Source organism: Canis lupus, chromosome 21 (genome assembly GCF_048164855.1).
Source record: "Canis lupus baileyi chromosome 21, mCanLup2.hap1, whole genome shotgun sequence".
NCBI lineage: Eukaryota > Metazoa > Chordata > Mammalia > Carnivora > Canidae > Canis > Canis lupus.
Genome location: NC_132858.1, coordinates 33,909,402 through 33,931,363, shown reverse-complemented (window position 1 = coordinate 33,931,363; position 21,962 = coordinate 33,909,402). Strand labels below are relative to the sequence as shown.

At 35.7% G+C, this 21,962-nt stretch overlaps 1 protein-coding gene across 6 annotated transcripts in view; it reads right to left on the bottom strand.

Moving 5' to 3' along the window:
• PCLO (piccolo presynaptic cytomatrix protein) overlaps nt 1-21,962 on the bottom strand; it is a 389,843-nt gene that overhangs the window by 202,512 nt on the left and 165,369 nt on the right. For all 6 annotated transcript variants that reach the window (XM_072791350.1, XM_072791351.1, XM_072791353.1 and 3 more), the window contains exon 4: nt 10,484-11,179. In XM_072791350.1, coding sequence (XP_072647451.1) covers nt 10,484-11,179 — 696 coding nt within the window. The remainder of the gene's footprint in view (nt 1-10,483; nt 11,180-21,962) is intronic.

Below are 21,962 nucleotides of genomic sequence, written 5' to 3'. Positions count from 1 at the left end.
TAAGACATTATATTCACTTGCTATTGTTGTTAATATTATTATCCTGTATCATTTGAAGTGAATGTTTAGAAACTTTGAAAAAGTTTACAATTATTACTAATAGTTATTGCTAATAATTAATGACTTTTAAAAAGTTATGCAATAACTAGTCTGACTCATGGCTTTAGCTAAAGAAAAATATCCAGCTATTATTTTTGTAGTGTTTTTAATCTCATTTATCTTTAGCATCATACCTCAAAGCTATTTAATAAATATCATCTATATAAATGTCTTCTGATTGTGAAAATACTTGAATTTTTACCTTTAAACTGTGTCAAAGTCACATCCTTTCAACCAGTATAATAACTAACTTTGGTAAATGGGATCATGGGCTTTCCAAGGAGCTGGGACACTATGCAGACAAATCACAGCTTTGACCTGCTGCTTTTCTTGGGCTGTGATGAAGCCATACCAGCAATTTGGTTCAAGAATCAGAGCAACCTTAAATGAAAATATTAAACATAGAGACTTTTTGCCTAAGTCCAAATTAAAAATACCCATGAGCAAGATGAAACTCAACTAATCCAATTGGTTTCCATGCTTAGAGTATTAAACTAACCCCACAGCCCTATGGAATGAAGAGGTCAGAAATCAAGGTACAGGAGGACATTCGCTATCAGACCCTGGCCTATGAAGCCACCTCAATTCCACTAAATCTGTATCTTGAACTAACCACCTCAATTATTTTCAGTGGGTTTGTAAGCACGGGCTCCTCCAACCCGCTGGTAACCCAAATGATCAGATAGGTGTCAGGCTGAACAACAAACAACACATACAAAAACCTTTCTTCCTTCTTTCTCTCCTTCTCCGCCTCCTCTTTCCTCTTTCCTCTCCTTCTCCCTTTCCTTCTCCTTTTCCTTCTTTTAGCTATGGAGTTCTCCAGTAGAGAAGCTGTGTTTGATAGTCAGTTTACATATGTTCATTTCAATATCTGTTGGTTAGAGATGTATCTTTTTTTAAAGACTTTATTTATTCATGAGAGATGTAGAGAGAGAGGCAGAGACACAGGCAGAGGAAGAAGCACGGAGCCTGTTGTGGGACTCAAACCCAGGAACCTGGGATCACGACCTGAGCCAAAGGCAGACAGACGCTCAACCACCAAGCCACCCAGGTGCCCCTAGAGATGTATCTTGAATGCATTATATGGTAAAAATGCTCTGGCCAAATTTACAACGCGACACAATTCAAATTCAAAAACACAGTGATATATTATTCACAACTTTAGTGCAAAAAACAGTATGTATTCTCTGGCCTATCATAAACTAACTTCCCTGGGTCATTTCACATGTCTCCCCAGGGAAAAGTTACTTATCAGCAGTTGTAAGCCTTTAATGGTAGGGCTGATGAGCACCCAATTAGTTTTGGTTCCTTTGTCTTAAGATCTGCACATTAAAGAGGTAGGCACAGGTGAAGCAAACTAATAAATTATTTCTAGACAGTCCAAGTGAAGGGATATTTCTATCTCCTCACGTCCACATGATGATGAGCACAATTTTTTTGAGTCCACTATGCTTTCTGTCTTCCTTATCTGCCTGCCCATCCTTCGCTAATTCACAGCAAACACCGTAACAAGAGGGGTGGGGGACCTAAGCTCCTTGTTAAAAAAAGTAAAAAAAAAAAAAAAAAAAAAAAAGAAGACCTTTCATAATCAAATTGTGAAGGTGTCATTTGTATTCTTTATTTTGTGTCTGCATATGTTATAAACAGAACAATGTAATAAATTATCCACATATGGAGGAAATGTAACCACTGATACATATAACAATTGAGTATAATAAAAGAAATCATAGTTTGATACAATGAATTCTACAAGTTCTACATTTTACAAAAATACGATTAGGACCAGACATATAATGGAACAAAGGAAATTAAGATACATTAGACAGGAGACTGATGCACATAAATATCAAAATACCTATCCTATAACCCCCTTCTGTGGCCTTTCTCCATGTCTTCATGTTTTCTTTCTTTCCTGAGGACCATGTGCTACCCTCTTCTCCCTCCTGCCCCCATCTGGTCTCTTTCCTCCACATTCCTCAAAGATTCAATCACTATTTATGTATGACGAAGCTGTGATGATTTCCCCTCTAAATAACTCTTCCTCCCCATATTGCGAGGTAGCAAGAGGCTGCAAAGATTTTGCTCTATAGGCTTGTGGGTCTAAGATAAAATGTTTGGAGTGGTTAATAAGAAAATCAAGTTAGGTGACCAAAGGGTACTTGTCTGAACTGTTCAAGAGAAATAGTTGGTCATTTATTTATTGTACTATGGTAAATTGAAAAAATACATAATGTCAATTCTTCTCATACTAACTAGCACAGGTGTAAAATCTCCTGCTAGAAGCAAGTGACCTGCTTCTTCATTACACTGTTAGCTGCTAACTACCAGATCATATACCAACCAAGCCCTTTGCCTCTTTAAGGTTCCTACAGATTCATCTTTTTATCTACCACTGCCACAATCGAAAAAAGAAAAGGATTCCCGGGTGGCTCAGTGATTTAGTACCTGCCTTCAGCCCAGGGAGTGATCCTGGAGTCCTGGGAGCGAGTCCCACATTGGGCTCCCTGCATGGAGCCTGCTTCTCTCTCTCTCTCTCTCTCTCTCTCTCTCTCTCTCATGAATAAATAAATAAAAATCTTTAAAAAAAAAAAAAGGAAATCTGTTCTTCATATACGGAGACGAGCATACTGAGACACTCATCTGTGCAAGCACTCATCCCTCCTGTGGCTATCTACTTTCCTTTGGGAGCCTAGGTGAACAGGATTTGTATCCACACAAGTTAACTGGCCTATATAGATTTAACACCGCATACTCCTTGCTTCAAAGTTATATATATATATAAATATATAAATATATATATATATTTTTTTTTTAACAAGGAATAATTTGATCAAATTAGAGTAGATGGTACTGAGAAGAACATAAAACACAATGTATAAGTCGGGTTTGGTTTTCTCTAATTATTTAATCTTCAAATGGCTGTCTGAAGTACTATGACTCTATAGGAATATGATCAAAGGCTTTATGAAAAGGAGGCATAATTTGGCTTATTTCCTTCCAAATTTTTGAGTCTCCAAGACCAAAAGATCAGGAGTTTTCTCCTAGTTGCTTCAAAAATGTATGGTTGTAAAAAAAAAAAAAAAAAAAGTTTGGTTTATACTTACTTCTGAGAAGGACATTAAACTACTTATGGTGCTATATTAAAATTTAATGAAATTGACAGATTCAAATAGTTCTTTCTAAATTACAAATATATTATATATAACACATATATACATGTATGTGTATAAACATCACTGAATTTTCTTATGTGTGCATTATTTTTTTCATTCGAATAGATAATCAGAAGTTGAAATTATCTATTTCATCCTTTACATGTGATAATACAATCTAGAATGATCTCTGGAATGATTACTTAAGAAGAAAACTCCAGGCATCTACTTTTTACATGAGAATTTTGTTTGTCATCTTAGATAGAGGCAGTGAGAGGGAACAAACATAATTTAAGCATACCTTTTTTTTAAAAAAAAACAAAACAGCAATGTCATTTTTCAGTTCCCCTGAGGAACACATTTTCTGTGCTCTCCCTAAGTACATTTAGCATTATCACTTACTTTTACTGTTACTGTTATTGCACTTTTCCTGTGTATAGAATTATGGTACTTGAGCTTTTCTACTCTGTGTATATGAAACAATCACTCAAAATTTCCAGGGGCTAAGATAGAGAGACAGATAATACATACATACATACTTTTATTATTATTTTTATTTATTTATTTATTTATTTTTACTTACTAACAAAAGCAGAAAGTAGAGAATTTCTTTTCCTCCCAGTATTCCACTGCCTTTTGCTGGCCTGGAGACCAGTCAGGGAGAGGCAGTGATGATTTCAACCCATCTGAAACTCTTCTGATGGTGTCACACCTTGAAGCCTTCTCTAGTGATAGAGAATGTACCAAGACACATCTGTACTGCCAAACTGAGTTTGGCCCCTCTCATAAACGCTGAAATGTTTAGCCTTCCATATTGAAGGTAAATGGAAGTTTTCTGAATATTATTCAGGTTAAGAATCAAATTCTTGATTAAACTTAAGATTGTACAGAGAAAGGATGCAATATTGCTTAATTTTCCCAAGCTATTTATTTCAATGGGCCAAAGTAAAGCAATAAGTGAATGATCTTTAACCATTTATACAATGTTAGGGTCAAAACTGACCTAGTCTGCTAGCCTGACTGTTCCAAACACTCTAAATTAAAGATTAAGTCCATAATATTCACTGGACTGGAGAGAAAAATCAAATATTCTCATCTACAACATGGGAATCCTTTACACTATAGAAAACCTCATTATTTTTTATTATGCTGCCATTATATACAATAAATTATATGTAACGTGGATAGTAGCCCCTTGGTCATTTTAGCCAGAAATAAAAGTTAATGGTAAAAGATGTTCAAATTTTGGTTTTCATCAGGAGAGCCCTAGTGTTTCAATGCAATATATCCAATGTAGACAAGCAATATTCTGTTTAAGTATATAAATAAAAGGAGACAATTTTGTAGCAACATGGAATTCTAAAATATTAAACAAAAAAGTAAAGAAGAATGTATCTTTCAAATTATTTATTACATTTTAGGATACATTTTGTCCCATTTGACATATTTTGGAAGACAGGAATAAATAGAGATACAAAAAGATATGGCAACAAAAATGTAAAGAATATACTATGAAACTATGAATGACACAAATGATAAATAAATGAAAAATAATATTAATATAGAGCCAAGTAAAATAATACATAAACTGTTGGGGTTATAGCAAGAGCTGCTAAGAGAGAAGAATAATTATAATAATGTAATGGTGGCAAGGTACAAGTGTCATAGGAAAGAGGAATTATATGTTGTGTTGATTTTTTTTTATTTTTTATTTTTAAAAATATTTTATTTATTTATTCATAAGAGACAGAGAGAGAGAGAGAGAGAGGCAGGCAAAGACATAGGCAGAGGGAGAAGCAGGTTCCATGCAGGGAGCCTGATGTGGGACTCGATCCGGAGACCATGGGATCATGCCCTGAGCTGAAGGCAGATGCTCAACCGCTGAGCCACCCAGGTGTCCCATATATGTTGTGTTTATTTTATTTATTTATTTATTTATTTATTTATTTATTTATTTATTTAATTTATTTATTTTAATATGTTGTGTTTAAAAGCTACTCTTATATAATCAGCACTGGGCCATTATCTTAGCCTTGCTGAGTCCTCAGCCATGTGATTCTGGGCACAGAAATTTAGTTTTCCTCAATTTAAAGAAGATACAATATTTACCTCATCCAATGTTCTGTGGATGAAATGATAGAGAAAATACTTAACATCGTGCTGAGAATATTCTAAGAGATAAATTAAAAATATTATCTTGATTTCAAACAAAATCAAATTTAAAACGAGTCAATACAGGGACTTCAGCAGCAGAAGTGACAGCCACTAGGGAGAAAAGTGGCCTAGAGGTCGAGGTGGGAGTTTCTAATCAGGTTGGAAGGGTATAACATCAACGTACAGAGAGTGTAGGTATAGGGAGGAGAAAGGACAATCTACCTTCAGGAATTTCACAAAGCATATTTGGCTGGTTCTATAGCTCACTTGTGGGAAAAATTAGGGGTTGCTTGCTAGTTATATGGGAGCCATATTCCACAGGGCCGAGAAAGCCAAAGTAAGTTATTTATACAGGAGTCTCGGCCGTGGGGTGCAAAAGCTTGGGCAAGTTTGTAAAGTGATCTAACGGGTTACATGAAGTACATGTTAAGATATTTATTATATTTTTTAATCCATAATTACATGTTCCTAATATTTAATAAATGGGTTCATGCTAATATTCTTTTACTTCTTCTGTGAGTTGGTCACCTGTTCTGTGAGGAAGCCCGAGAGAAAACTGTGAGTTACACTCTAAGGAGAAGGTATAGTGAGGTTGTCACTTTATTTGCCCACCTTTATACTGAGGCTTCTTATTCAGTTAGGCAGCTTTCTGGTTTTTATTACCTACTAGTAATTATACCAGTTTTCCTACAACAGGTAAGTGGTAGATGAAAGATTCTTACAAAACAAAAATCACATCATAAAGATAATAAGAAATACACAAACACATGACAAACACATTACTAAAGAAGTGGACACTCCTCATATCATTACAAGCTTTTTATCACCAATATTACAAGATAAAGGCAATGATGACCAAGTTGAACCGGATCAGACACAGGTAGCCAAAAATGTCTGCCATTATCAAGGAACCATATTTGACATCTGTATTGACATTAGCTTTGATGCTAATAGTAAACCTTGCCTGAACACAACATGCTTTAGCACCATAGCAAGTGACATTATGACACCATCACAAACTTCCAAAATTTTCTGCATATAAATAAATATTCCAGTACTTTACCAACTTTCAATAAATTGAATAATAAACAACTGGGAATCTTCTTTTGATCTTTTAATTTAATACTAAAAGACCAAAAAAGGCACACATCATTTGGAAAAATTTGATTCATCCACCATGGAAAAATGGATGAAGTAATATGTATGAAATGATATGGTGACAAGTCAAACTGTATTTCTTTGTCAGCAAATATTGTTGAAAAGAATAAATAAAAATGGAAGATTTGGGAGAAGTTATCAGACCAAAGTGAGAGGCAAAAGTGTTAGTAATAACAGAATCAAAGTGTAGATATTTCTAATATGTTTAGCTTAAAATAGTACTTCTGTTTTAGTAATACTTAAAGTACTGCTGTAAGCTACTAAAGAAAAATGTACCAATGAATGGAGTAAGACTCAATATAGAATGATTTGTTTAAGATATATATATACACACCATATATATGGCTATATATATATATATTCGTCTTAATGAAAAAACTGTATATTAGCTATTGAAGAGTGGCTTTTGGTTGGAATTTGGTTGGTTGGAATTATTCTTTTTAAAAGGGTAATTTTACAGAGAGACCAGTACATGTGAAATTCATTTACTGCATCTGTGACAAGTAGACCAGAATTGGACTCAGGATTTTACAGATGTGATATATTTTGAATTCGGTTGAGACCCTTATATTTTGAAGAATATCTTTAATGTTTTGTATTGAGATAGATAATAACTGAATTTATTTTAACCACAGAGGTTTACTGATTATGTAATGGGAAATTAATTTTAAAACTTCTGGAATATGAAGATTTGATTCTTTTTTGACAGAAGCAGAAGAATGCCAAATTTGTTTAAATTTTTGGTGATGACAAGTGGTTATCACTAACCAGATAGTATAAAGTAAATGGGATGATGGGTGGAAAAAGTAGATGGGAGAAAGTAAACCCGGGTTATCAGCAATATGCTTATGAATTAGCAAAAAATGAACACTAGCTGTTCTTTTAGAGAATTATGATGTGAAAACAGCCCTCTGAAAACAGATATTTGGAAATTTTATGTGATTAGGCTATATAAAATGACGCATGTCATTTTTAAAAGCTGTCATCTCTGTTCCTTTAACAAATTTTAAAGAGAATATTTTAATCTGTTTCTAAGCCCTCCAGATGAAGAACTCCAGTGGGTTTTAAAGCAATTTGTTTGTATAACATTACACATATGTATTTAAATACCACATTTTCTGACAGCAAGAACAGATTACTGGTATCAAGGAAGATAGACATTTATTTGTGGAATCTCCACAATTAACAAAATTTATCTTCAATTTCAAACTTAGAGAATGAGTAGCAAGAACTGGCAAGTACAAACTCTGATCCATTCCTTCTAATTCTGATATATCCTTGTGGGTTATCTTTCTTGTTATGGATAGTCATTAAAACTAGACATCAAAATACCAAAATAAGCTTAACTTAGAAGCAGAATTTCAGATAACTCTATCATAAAATTTCAGACCAAGATTTTTAAAATATTGACACACAATGAATGCTCTCTCTAAAATACTATTATTAATCATATTTTAATGTGATCAAATATATCTATTAGATAAAATAAAAACAATAGTTTTAACTTATTTCACTGACTTATGTTTTTGTAAATGTTTTATGATGTTAATAATATGTTAGCAAATCAATACATACATTTAATTAAGAAGTAAGTATATACATACTGAGATCATAAAATAAAAGAAAAAGTAGTGATTAAAGGACATGATAAAAAGAAAGTGATAAAGGTGTAAAATAAAATTAAAAGTACATTAACAATATTTGGATTCTTGTTAAGATTCTTTAATAAGCAACGGAGACCATTAGCAATATCTGAGTGACAGAGTTAAATTGTGTGAACTTTGGAAAATAATTCTCTTACCTATTGGAAACAAACTGAGGGTTGCTGGAGGGGAGGCGGGTGGGTGAATGAGGTAAGTGAGTGATGGGCATCATTAAGGAGGGCACGTGATGTGATGAGCACTGGGTGTTCTATGCAACTGATGAATTATTGAACACTACATCTGAAACTAATAATGTATTATATGTTGGCTAATTGAATTTAAGTAAATTTTAAAAAGGAATACTCCTTTATAATAAAAATGTTATTTTTATTAAAAATTGAAAAAAAATGTTCTTGAATATATTTGGTCATTGAATAAGTAAAACTGTCACACACAAGCAAAAAAAAAAAAAATCTGATAGCCACATATATGGGAGAAGGGAGACGGAGCAGGCACAGTGACCAGTAATTAAATTATTCAAATTATGAGTGAAAGGTCATAAAGGCCATAATTAGGAGTCCTCAGGAATAAGAGTCAACAGACAGGAGTGTGATAAACTGGATGCGGAGGGCAAAGGGCAGGCTGGTGAGAAGAAATCAGATTGCTCACAGTGGTAGTGACTGGGAGACCAGAGACAGATGAATGATAGTGCCATTACCAGAAACAGAAAGTCAGAAGCAGAAACTGCTTCTATAGAGAGTAGGTAAGATTCGGACATAATGAGTTCCAGTTTATGGTGAGGCTTTGAAGCAGAGCACACACTGCATATTTGAGAACACAGATCTGATACTCAAAAGAGGGCCAGAAAAAAAAAAAAAAAAAAAAGGAGGGCCAGAAGGTGCACTGGTAGATTTACAAATTGCTCATGTGGTTCCCCTAAGACAACAAAACTCAAAACAAAAACAAAAACTGTAGCAAAACACAAAGGACACCGCATCATAGATTAGGAAAGAAAGCAATACAGGGAGTCCAAGGAGAACACACAAGGCATGATCAGAAAGAGAAAGAGAACAGAAAGGGAAGGGTCATGAAAGCCCAGGGCTGTTTCACAGAGAACCGGAGAACCAGGAAAAGGCATCAGGTCTGCAAAATAAGTTAAGAGAAGCAATGGGGGTGGTGGGGTGGGGTGGGGGTAGTGGTGGTGGGGGTGGGGGTAGTGGTGGTACTAGATCCAGTCATTAGATAGACGAATATACAGAAATCTGCTCTGACTCTGATCTATCCATTTATACAATGAAGTAAAACCAGGATTAATTTAATGAGTGATACATCAAAGATGGGTTAATAACCATGTTGTTAAAAGTATAAACTACAACAACAACAAACTAAATCAGAGTCAGGATGGGCTACATATTCTAATTAGAGTTCTAATATTAAAATTTAATATTATTATATCATTTCTTTTTCCTTCAAGTCATTGCTGCTATCTGGGAATTAAAATTATTCAACCAGATATTATGTAAGATCTCCTGTAGCTCTAAAACAATCAGAGTTCTTCTAAAAATGACATTATTCCATATGCAGATAGAGGTTAAGATGGATACTCTCAAAAGTTGCCACTAAAGAAAGAGAACACATATTATTCCAGATTATGTCTGAATTATAAATAATCCTTCAGTATTAAACACATTAAACAAACCCCAAATATAGTATATTAAAATCATGTTAAACACTAAAATTAACTTTTGTAAAAATGATTTTTGATTTTTGTCCTGAATTTTAGCCACACCTTTTTTTTTTTTTTTTTTTTTTGCAGTCACACTTATTTAATTATTTCATGGCTTATGGCACCTTAAATGGCTCTCAAGTGAAAAGAAACTTATTGACTTGCTTAACCAAGTGTCTAGGTGAACAGAAACTTAATAAAGACACATATTATCTTATATTAAAGGTGGATACTGATTTTATATTCATAGCAGAGACCAGAAGAAACTTAAAATTATAAGTTCTTCTTATTGCCCTACAGAATTCCGATAAATTATTAGAGACACATAAAAACTGGGAAAATAAATTTGATATCTCTGCTTTATTTAAGTTAGATTTAGCTGTCCAAAAGCCAAAACTGTTCATTTCGGCAAGCGTCACATTTGTCTGAAAGTGCCTTTAATCGAAGGCTTTCCCTTACATAATCACCATGAAGCACCCTGTGTCCTTAGGTAAAAATTAGCCAATTTCATATACTTAAGACTGTGCAAAGAGAAGGAAACCGTGACTTACTGCTTTTTCTCTCCCACGTTCCACCTGATGTGGCTTCGCCATGCGTGCTGCCTGGGGCTGTTCTTTCACTTTTTGAGTCACCTCATCATCTTCCTTGGGCGAACCTGAGGGTGAACCAGGGAGTTGATCTTCCATCTCGGTCTGGGTCTGGGGTTGCTCCTCCTCTACCACCTGTGGAGCCACTCTGCCCGCAGGCTTTCCTTCAGCAGTTGGTACTTGAGTTTTAACTAAGTCTTGTTTCTGTTCCTCCTCTAGAGCTGATGGTTTTGTTGCTGGAGGTAACTTTTTGTCTTCAGAGCCTGGCTTTTTTTCTTCAAGAGGTGGTTTTTTTTCTTCTGGGAGTGGCTTTTTGTCTTCAGGGGGTGGCTTTTTTTCTGGAGGGGCTGAAGTTTTGTCTTTCTCTAGTTTACCCTCTTGTTTCTGATCTGTGGTTGCCTTTGGGACAATCTTTTCAACTGACAGTATTTCTTGCACTTTTTCTGGAATGATTTGCTCAGCTTCCATTTTGACTTCTTGTTCCTTCTTTTTCATTTTTACTTCGATAGGCATTGCTGTTTTGGGAGATGGTTGTTCTGGAGGGACAGGCATAGGAGTGGCTTTTGGTCCTGAGGGTGTAAGTGGCATCTTGCCCATATCGCCAAGCTGTCCTGATAGTGCTCTCTGGGTTTGGCAATTTAAACAAAGCCATTCTTGAATCTGCAAATAAAATAGCAATGAACGGATTAACTGTATCATAATGCATCTGTTTTGGTCCACATAAGGTTAACATCTGGTGATTTCTAGTTGCTTTTTTTGTATAGGCAGAAGGAAGGTCACTGTTTCCCAAATGAATGAAATTGTGACTTCTGAGGAAGACTGCAAAAGGACTTATGTATAATCTAAACTTATGAGGAATCCCTAAAGATTGGCAATTCACTCTCCTCACCACAAGGAATTAGAAAAAATAAAAATAAAAAAGCATTAAAGATGGAGCTGGGAGCAGAGGTCAGGGGGTGGAGACAGAGCCAGGGGAATAGTCACTTTTTTTTGGTGAAAAATCTCCATTTGTTCCAAATGGAATATTTTTTAGCTCGGTGGCTTCAAAATTGGTATTTCATATATTTACATAAAATTATTAAATTTTATGGTCATGTTCTTTTTTTTAAATATTTCTTTAAATTTATTCATGATAGAAAGAGAGAGAGAGAGAGAGAGAGAGAGGCAGAGACACAGGAGGAGGGAGAAGCAGGCTCCATGCCGGGAGCCCGATGTGGGACGCGATCCCGGGACTCCAGGATCGTGCCCTGGGCCAAAGGCAGGCGCTAAACCGCTGAGCCACCCAGGGATCCTCTATGCTCATGTTCTTTTAACTGCAATTAACCAAAGTTCTGTTAGGATCCAGCATATAATCTCCTATCTCTTGATGTGGGTCAAATGTAGGTCTATCTACTAGAGTAGAACTTTACAATGTACATGAAAAGTTTTCAAGAATCATTTGTGCCTAATCCTCTATCTGCTTTAGGACTGAAAGATAATTTCATTCTTAATACTCATTCACATTTCTTCTGCAACTGAGCAAGATGGAATCATGGGATCAAATTGTTTGGTATCTCCCCCCAGAGTTTCTTGAATTGCTGACTAAAACAGCTCCTCATACTTCTGGTCCTTGGTGTAATCCGTGGGACACCTGTACCAATGGACTGAGGAGGTCATCAAACATGCAAATTCCTAGATACTCCTAGCACTGTTTTACTAGGATCCTGGGGTAGGAGAAGGAGTTCATAAACTGGCTAATTCTTGGTTGATTCTTTTGCAAGCTAAATTCTGAAAACTACTCTCACATACAAATGATGGCATGGGAGACTGATTATGTTAGACTGATAAGATTGCAGGATTCCTCCCTTACTGAGACATGTTTGCTTTTTCTTACCTTATAACTATTTTAATGTAAGACTAAAGGCTATATGTGAAACTTTTAATTGTTAAATTTAACAAATACCTACTCTGTAAAGCCCACAGTTGGAAGGGCATACAAAGAGGATTCATGTGGTACACTGTTTTCTGAGTTCAGTTTCAAGCTCTCTAGTTACAGGACTTACGATCACTTACTCTTCTAGAATATTATTAAGGATCTAAGTTTCATTTCTTCAGCTTCTAATTTTTTCATATAAAAAAAATGTTGCTGACTAGTAATGACTGTTTTGCAATCTGTAAGCCATTATAATTCTTATATATTTATCTGAAGAGTAAAGACAAAAGTCCATAATTTAAGTTTGGTAAAATGTTCTCTATAAAACATCAGTATGCATGGGTTCATTTGCTTTTTTGTGTGTATGACCAACCAATACTAATTTTCTTATTAATTTCAGGTCTAAACAATTCTAAAGTGCGTTGTAGCTCCTTCAAGTAAGAACTGGATATAAAAGTCTTAGGAGGGGCACCTGGGCGGTCATGATCCTGGTGCCCAGGGAGTGAGCCCAGAGTTGGGGCTCCCTGCTCAGCAGGGGAGCCTGTTTTCCCTCTCTCTCCCCCCCCTTACTCATGCCTTTTCTCTCTCTCTCAAATAAATAAACAAAATGTTTATTTATTTATTTTTTAAGATTTCATTTATTCATTAGAGACACAGAGAGAGAGAGAGGCAGAGACACAGGCAGAGGGAGAAGCAGGCCCCATGCAGAGAGCCCGATGTGGGATTCGATCCCGGGTCTCCAGATCAGGCCCTGGGCTGAAGGAGGTGCTAAACCGCTGAGCCACCTGAGCTGCCCAAACCTAATCTTAAAAAAAAAAAAAGTCTTAGGAAAGAAACTGATTTGACCCCTTATGTCAAATACGTAAAGCTCGTTCCAGCCCTTGTGCTGAATAGTCCCTGGAGGAGGCACTTCCATTATGCCTACAGAAAATCAATTTTTATCTGTGCTGTGGTTTTAAAAACCATTACTCAGCTGAGCCACATCTGAAGATATTTTCATTCAGAACCTGAATTTTTTTAAAAAACAAAAGCTGACACAAATAGCTGCATCATTGCTGTTTTGTCACATGGATTCTAAAAACCCAGTGCAGGTGTGTGTTAAGCATTCCTGTCAGGCCACGTCCTAATGTAAGTAAGTTAGGAAGTTTTTAATATACCAGGAATAAACATATCATTACATTGCAAATCTTTATCAATAGTGTGATCCTTTGATCTGAGTTTTTGAAACAAATTATGCTCACAAAGTTATCTCTTGCTACGTATAGTATACAATGGTACACAACTCTTGTTAAAATGAAGATGTTTTACTGGCAAATCGAACTCCAATAAAAAATATACAAAAGAAAAGAAAATGTTTTGAGAAAATAAACAAAGTGACTATTTCAAGGTACTATACTTATTATTTTCATGTATTTGAAATTTAGGTAAGGGGACAAAAGATATAATCTATTTAATCCATAGTGTCACATAAAGCACTTCATTTTTCCAGTTTAAAATAATGTTTGATAAACCTACAAGCAGTGATAACCCACGCTACTATGGTCTGCACAGAAAGGGAAGGCAATAATGTCAGTCTAAAAGAAAAAGGATCTTACCCCCAGAGCCTCACTGGCTAGATCAAACTTCTGTTTTGGTAAAGTTTCCATTCATATGCGGTTAAACCTGATTATTTTTATACTTGGTCTCTCAGTTGCATGCCTGATTTGCATCTGAAATAAGATTGTTAAGACAAGCCTAATTCTTTTGACTTTACGCTTTGACTAATTGTCACCAAAATTAATTTGGAAACTCACTTTACTAACATGTAAAATAACGATGACAGCATAATTCACTTATGTATTCAGTTTATATCTATGGAGTACATGTACTACTGGGCAAGTATATATGTAAGGCTTATTCCATCAGGGATCTCACATTCAAGTAAAAGGAATAAGATACAGGTTAAAATATGCAGTAGAAAGATATATGTGTGCAAGGAAAATGGAAAGGATGTAACTGTTTTAACAGTATTGTCTGATGAATTTATTTAGAACCTAAGGAATTTGATATTTTAGAAATCACACAAAAAAACCTTTTTTCACCAATTAGAAATGCTGAATTGGAAGTCTCATATGTGTGTCTCTTCTTTCTGCAGCCCTAGAACCAAAATTTGAATGCCAATAAATTCAATAAGCAGAGGAAGTTATAACATCAATATGGAAGTAAAAAGAGGAGGAACATACAGTAACCAAAATTTTTCTATTTCTTTAAATATGTGAATTTAAATTTTATCAAGATAGTGGGTAAGAAAAGGCAGAGGCTAGGGTAAAACTCAAAAGTAGAAATGAGAAATGCAAAACTGATCTAATTTTAACAGTGAGTAAAAAGTAAAAATGAATTTTCAAGAGAGTTCATTTTGGACAATACAGAATATCATCATTATATCATCATTAAATACAAACACAATTACTAGAAAAATTGGCTTCACAAGGGGCAATTTAGGAAATACTCTACAACCACATAAGATGTAAAAATCTGTAGTTCACAATTTTTTTTGCATTCTTTAACAAAAATAATCCCAAGGATTTCTGTATCACTGTATTCAAGGATTTCATTACAGTATTACATTTCGAAGTCCAAAAACATATTATGTCCCCTCTTAAGCTCCTCAACAGCCACACCATTAAATACTCATAATGTTTCTAGTTCAATAGCAATCTATGAAAATACAAGAAAACACACTGAAAAATACAAATACTTATAGTTTTGTGTTTTTTTTTTTAACATACAGGTCACCATTATGGATGCTTTCAGACTATTTCCATTGGCTTCACTATGTTTTTAAAATATGTTTTATTTTCAGTATTCTATAAATATCCCCAATCATGTAAAACATAATGAAAGTTTTTTTACCTATGTTATTATCAAACGTATCAAACAAATTCAGAAGACTCTATGAGACCAATTGCTTTTTGGGCTTCAACATTAATAACCAGGGACATCAAAGTCATCCCCAAGTAGGGAAAATCTGATAAACAAAGAGTGTATATAAAAAATAACTCCATGTTGATCACAACATCCTAGAATGTATTCAATTGTCAGTTGGTACATGTTAATAGGATATGTTTATTTTAACATCAAATCATCAGGGCTTGTTCAAAGCAATGCTCCACAAATCCATTAATCTTAAGAGGAAAGTAGGAAATGAAGGCAATAAAAACCCAGAACAGGGATGCTGCTGTGCTACTCAGCATTTTTCCATCAGTAAGCAATTTGCTTTATATAACATTTCAGTTGTAACTATAGCAACAATACCATTAAGGAAAATCTCAGAACTTCAGGCCTGCCTACTTATTTTTCTGAGTGTCATTTCGGAAGCATGCTAATAAGACCTGCAGCAGGTTCAAAGTTGGCCGTTAGACTTAAAATGGTAGAGAAATGATGGCTAGCGAAGCCTGCATGAGCATTCATATCTGTGTCTGAGAAATCTTCACCACATGTTGGCATGAATTTTCATTAAAAGACCAACCAGCCTAATTTGGAAACTCACAGTTTCCATCAGTAAGAATATGTAAGCAGAGATGACGTGCCCCCTACTCAAAATTCTGTAAAGGAAAACCAAGCAATCAAAGGAATTGATGCTTGAATATGTTGGAGTTTCCAGCCTACTATTAGGTTTCTGAGTCGACAATAAAAATTTTACAGAGGTTCCTGTTTGTCTAGTTATCTTCTTATCACTCAAGGTGTTATTTTTTGAGCAAAAAATAATTACACTGATAATCTGTTTAGAAATCACTATTTACACATTGACAGACCCCCAAATTGGGGAGCAAGTTGTTACTGCAACTTGTCATTAGTATTAGTCTCACCAAAGTCTCAGATTAAGGTGTTCTGGTTACCTAAGGTCTATATATATATATATATATTTTTTTTTTAAGAGATACTCTAGGGACGCCTGGGTGGCTCAGTGGTTTAGCATCTGTCTTCAGCTCAGATCACGATCTCGGGGTCCTGGGATCAAGTCCCATATCAGGCTCCCCACAGGGAGCCTGCTTCTCCCTCTGCCTATGTCTCTGCCTCTTTCTCGGTGTTTCTCGTGAATATATATATATATATTCATATATATATGTATATATATATATTTAAAAAAGAGATACTCTAAAAATTTTTTTAAAAATTTTAAAAAAAATTTTTTTTGAGAGAGAAAGAGAGATAGTGAAATAGAGCACAAGAGCGGGGTGGGGGTAGTGGCAAAGGAAGAGAAGGCTGATGCAATGCGGGGATCTGCGTGGCTAGATCCCAGGACCCTGGGATCAGGACCTGAGCTGAAGGCAGACACTCAACTGATAGAGCCACCCAGGTGCCCTGGGCCCAAAGAGTTCTATAATTCAAGTGGACATTCTGAAAATCAGATTTTTTTGTTTAAATTTCTAAATTAATTTCCTTTTGTTATCTGTAAAAGGGAAAAAGATTGAACTTGCAGTTGGTGCAGTCTTTTTTGCAGATTATACAAGCAGTTGCTAGACTACAAAATCAGGATATTAGAAATCTGTGATCATTCATGAGGCTGCACTTTACAAGTACATGCAGTGATGTATATGTGGTATTTCTATTCTTATTCTGTCCCTCCTAAAAATGAAAGAGATGTGCATCAGCTACTCTTCTTATTACACTGTTTTTTACTAGAGTGTATAGCTTCCTTAGTATTTTTGTTCCCTTTAAAATCAATGAAACAAGAAAAACCTGTATCCAAAATGTATAAATGAATGATTGGGGCTATTCCTCATTTATCTTCTATGTAGATGCAAGAATTCTATCAGGATATATTAGAACATAAATACACACATGAAAACTAAGACAAAACAAATGGGCTATTTAAATATTAATTTCCAATGTAATTGCTGAACATTAAGGGTAGGAATCAATAATGAAACCTAACAGAATACTGGATGCTGTTAGGAACTTGTACTGCGATTGCTCTTCCTGGGTTGAAATTGATCCATGGTCATGTCTCTACTCATCTCTTCTTCTTCTTCTTCTTCTTCTTCTTTTTTTTTAAGATTTTATTTATTTATTCATGAGAGAGAGAGGCAGAGACACAGGCAGAGGGAGGAGCAGGCTCCATGCAGGGAGCTTGACATGGGACTCGATCCCGGGACTCCAGGATCACGTCCTGGGCCCAAGGTAGGCGCTAAACCGCTGAGCCATGCAGGGATCTCCTCATCTCTTCTTTTATGTGGATGCTTATTTCTCTAAGACCCCACACCCTCACACCCACACAAAGTCTCTGTTTCACTGATTTGAAGCGCTTAGTATAAGTTTCTATATAATGTAAACCACATTAACAGTTATCTCCATAAATAGCAATATGCCAACCAAAGTCATGTATATTATGCCAGGGATTAAAACTATATTTAGATTAGAACTGCATACTTTCAGTTGACATTCTTTTTCTGTCCATTTTTCTTTGACTAAACCAGGATCATTTTTCTAGTCACTTTCTCATCACAATTCATATGTATTTTTCTAAAGTAGGAAAGTGATCTCTGAGTGTTCGATGTTTTAAATACCCTTAAATAAGTAATATATAAATACACACATGCATTAATTAAAATACCTCTTAATTATTCCTTTAACACATTTTTGACAGAACTTGAAGGAAATCACAGGCTTAGTTTCCTTTTGGAAAGACATACATATATTTATGCAAATATGTATATTTGCAAATATGTATATATGTAAGAACTACATAGGGCTCATTTCCCTATAATGTCTTCCTTTCTTGTTTCCTTCCTTCCTAACCATCCCCCACCTTCTTTCTTTATATCTGTATAGAGGTCAGCAAGAAGAGTGAGCTCACTAAGACTATTCTTTGATTAACAAATCTATCTGACTTGGGTTCAGTCACAGACATTAGGGTAAGTGATCTCCCACCAGTGTGTATAAAGGACAACTCCAAAGACACAGCTGTTTTCTCACTGGTAACCAATGATGCAAACTTACGAGTAATCATCCCTAATTATTGTGTTGACTTTCGCTAACTCAGCTCTAGCGAAAACAGAAGGCTTAAAGAGAAGGCTTATCTTTGATTCATAGCATTTCTATTTGTGATTAATTGTTCTAGGGTACTACATTCTAGGTGGAGTTATTTATATGAATCTAGTATAAAAAATAACCAACAATTTTAAAAATATGGATAGTAAGTTCATTTTTTTAATAATCAGTTCTCATACCTCTGCTCTTACAGACTTGTTTCTTATATCCCTATTACAAAAAGTATCTATTTTGTATATGTTAATTATTACATCAGAGCAAAAAATACCTTTTCAGCCTAACGTCATCACTAGTCAGCACTACAGGCAATGAGTAATTGAATTATAATTAATTTTGAAGATTTTAAACACTTCATCACAGAGGAATTTTAAGATTACAAAGCTATTGCATTTGGAAGATAGATTATCTAAGGCACATTGAGTAAAATCTGTAGAACATTTTATAGGATAAATAAAAAGTAGTCCCAACTTTTAAATTTTAGCATCACTGTGGATATATTGTGACAGAGGTTTTCACAGACTAGGGAGCCTGAAATGTAAGAAGGTGGGGGTTGCACCAGACTGATTAGATGATGGAGAATGGATGCAAGGTGGTTGGAAAAATTGGGCAGGTGGTAAGTCCTTCTACAATGCAGCAGGGCACGGTGCAGTACTGGAAGCTTTTTTTGCAGGGAAAATCAGTTGTTGATTCTGCAAGGTAGTTGTCCAAGATGAACTATATTTCCAAAAATCCCCTTACCTAAATGTTTTCCATTATCATGTGGCACCAGAGACATTTTGTGCAAGATATGGAGGGCAAAAGCAAAGCAGTGCTTTTTGCATGCTCAGACAGCTGGACTAGGGTCACCAGGTACCACTGTAGCTCACACGTGTTGCTTACTGCTTAGCTTGGGACAGCAGGCAGGCCTGCAGCTCTGTTTCCTCTGGATTTCTTCAGCTTCTTCCTTAGCATTTAGGATGGAGACATTGAGAACACACAGAGGTTCTGGTCTGTATTCTAGCTTTATCCCTGCTCTCTATTTTAAATTCATCTTCCCTTCCTCTGCCTGCCTTCTACTCTCCAAGCTCTAGTCAGCCATCAGCAGTCACTTACCCAGCTCCCACAATTGCATAAGGTCGAATCCTTAAAACAAGTCCCTTATTATATAGATTCTATGCTTCCTACTAGTTCTGTTTCTTTAATTAAAGCCTAAGTGAGACAGGGTGAGTCAACTTGTTATCAAGAGGTCATGATGTTTTACACTTTTATCCATTAATACTGGTATGTGTGCAAAGTAATTTTAATAGTCTATCTTAGATCTTAAGTTATATGGCAAAGAAAGTACACTTAAATGGAATTCAAGAGAAGTAAGGACTATCTTTACATTAATTATATATTCATATGTGATTTATATATGGTCATACAAGGAAGATAATGATCTATTATAGAGTCTAGGCTGAAACTAGTAGGGATAGGAAAAAATTCAAATTTAAATACACATTCAAGAAGGGGTTGGTTTCTCAGGGTATGACTACAGGCATCTGTTTTAAAGATGGTCATTTCTTCAAGCCGTTCTTTTTCTGGCAGCCAATCATAGACCTCAGGATCTAAGTCTCATATACTGAACCTGAACCCCATCTGCATTTAAAAATATATAGATTAATACATAAATATACATGTTTCTTTTTTATAGGCTACCTGTTCATGAAAAATTTTTGAATATGCAACTATCATCAAACATTATCTTGAATATTCTGATGCCCTGAAAGATTTTTTTTAAAGATTTTATTTATTTATTCATGAGAGACACAGAGAGAGGCAGAGACACAGGCAGAAGGAGAAGCAGGCTCCATGCAGGGAGCCATGCCCTGGCGCTAAATCGCTGAGCCACCCAGGTGTCCCATGACCTGAAAGATTTTTTTAAGAATGCAATTTTTATTTTGATGCAATTTTTATTGTTTATTTGTTTACATATTTTATTTAATGACCCCACTATTGGGGAAATATTCTAAGTACAATAATGCAAACATAAATCAGAATGTCTGCTGTAAGAGAACAGGGAGGACTGAAGTAGTTAAAGTAGTTTAATTCCATAAATAAAATATTATTCATTTCCTTCACTATCTGGTACTCGACAATATGCCAATAATATATATTATACATTCAAGACATTCAGAACTCAATCTCTGGCTCTATATTGTATTGCTGTCAGCAAATAGGTAGGTGTAGCCCTCAAAAGTCTGAAGACTCATTAGTTTCTCACAGAATCCAGGGAAGAATAGATATTTCAAGTAGGTTTAACTTGCACATGTGTTGTTGTCTCTGGTTTTTGAGCCAGTAAGGATGGGATGGTAGTGAAGAGCAGCTGAGACTGGGAGACTGGATAATATAGGAAACCCAATTGGCAGAAATATTAATAAGCATTAGGCAGCAAAAACATTACCATTACCCTATTCATTCATTCAATGAAAAAACTAGTAATTTTAGGACTACACTCCAGTTTAATGGACAGTAAACGGTAGCCCACATAAACCAGATTTTGAATAAAGGGCGTAAGTTCAATTATTTTTGGCTAAAGAACAAGAGATATTGACTGATGGATCCTAATAACCAGATCCCAACAGCCTTCCAACTACCATCAACTTGAACGACCCCTGGAGATGATCCCAGAACTTAGGGCAGTCTATGTATACTAGTCACTTCAAGGAGCCTAGGACACCCCAGTCGACCCTTGTTATCACGCTCTCCCTCCCCTCAGATCTGCTCAGTGCTTCCTAGACAGTGAGAATACGACACCAAGGATGGATCAGGAGTGAGGGGAGAGGAAGAGAGAAAAGGAGAGGTCTTGTCAGAAACACATGGAAGGCTTAGTTTTCGCAACTGCCCATATTGCTGTCCGGATGGCTGTGGGAGTGCTATCTCCAGGAACCTGTGGTGTCCTGAAGGCCTCTGAGCACAGGACATGCAGCTCTGTGACCCGGGGAAGCAGCTGGATCTTCACTGTCTGACATGCTTGGCCAAGGCAAATGATTATTAAGTCAGAAAATGGTATGATGGGCCACCCGGGTGGCTCAGCGGTGTAGCACCTGCCTTCGACCCAGGGCATGATCCTGGGGTCCTGGGATCAAGTCCCATGTTGGGCTCCCTGTGTGGAGCCTGCTTCTCCCTCTGCCTGTGTCTCTGCCTCTCTCTCTCTCTGTCTCTCTCATGATTAAATAAATAACATATTTTTTAAAAAAAGGAATACGGTATGACAGTGAATCTGTCATCTCAGAAAGAATCAGATAAAGAAATGTATCTTAAAACAAAAAAACAAACCAAACCAAAACAAAAAACCCACAGCTTTCTGAGCCTTTAGGTGTGTACAGTGTGCCTGGCTGAAAAATAGAACTATCAAAGAGAATTCTCATTTTTAACAGATAGTTGATTTCCATTTAGCATATAACTTCCTCCCGAGGCTACTTGCATCTGAAGAGGACAAGCTTACCCTGAAGCAATGACAGTACACTGCAGAGGTTA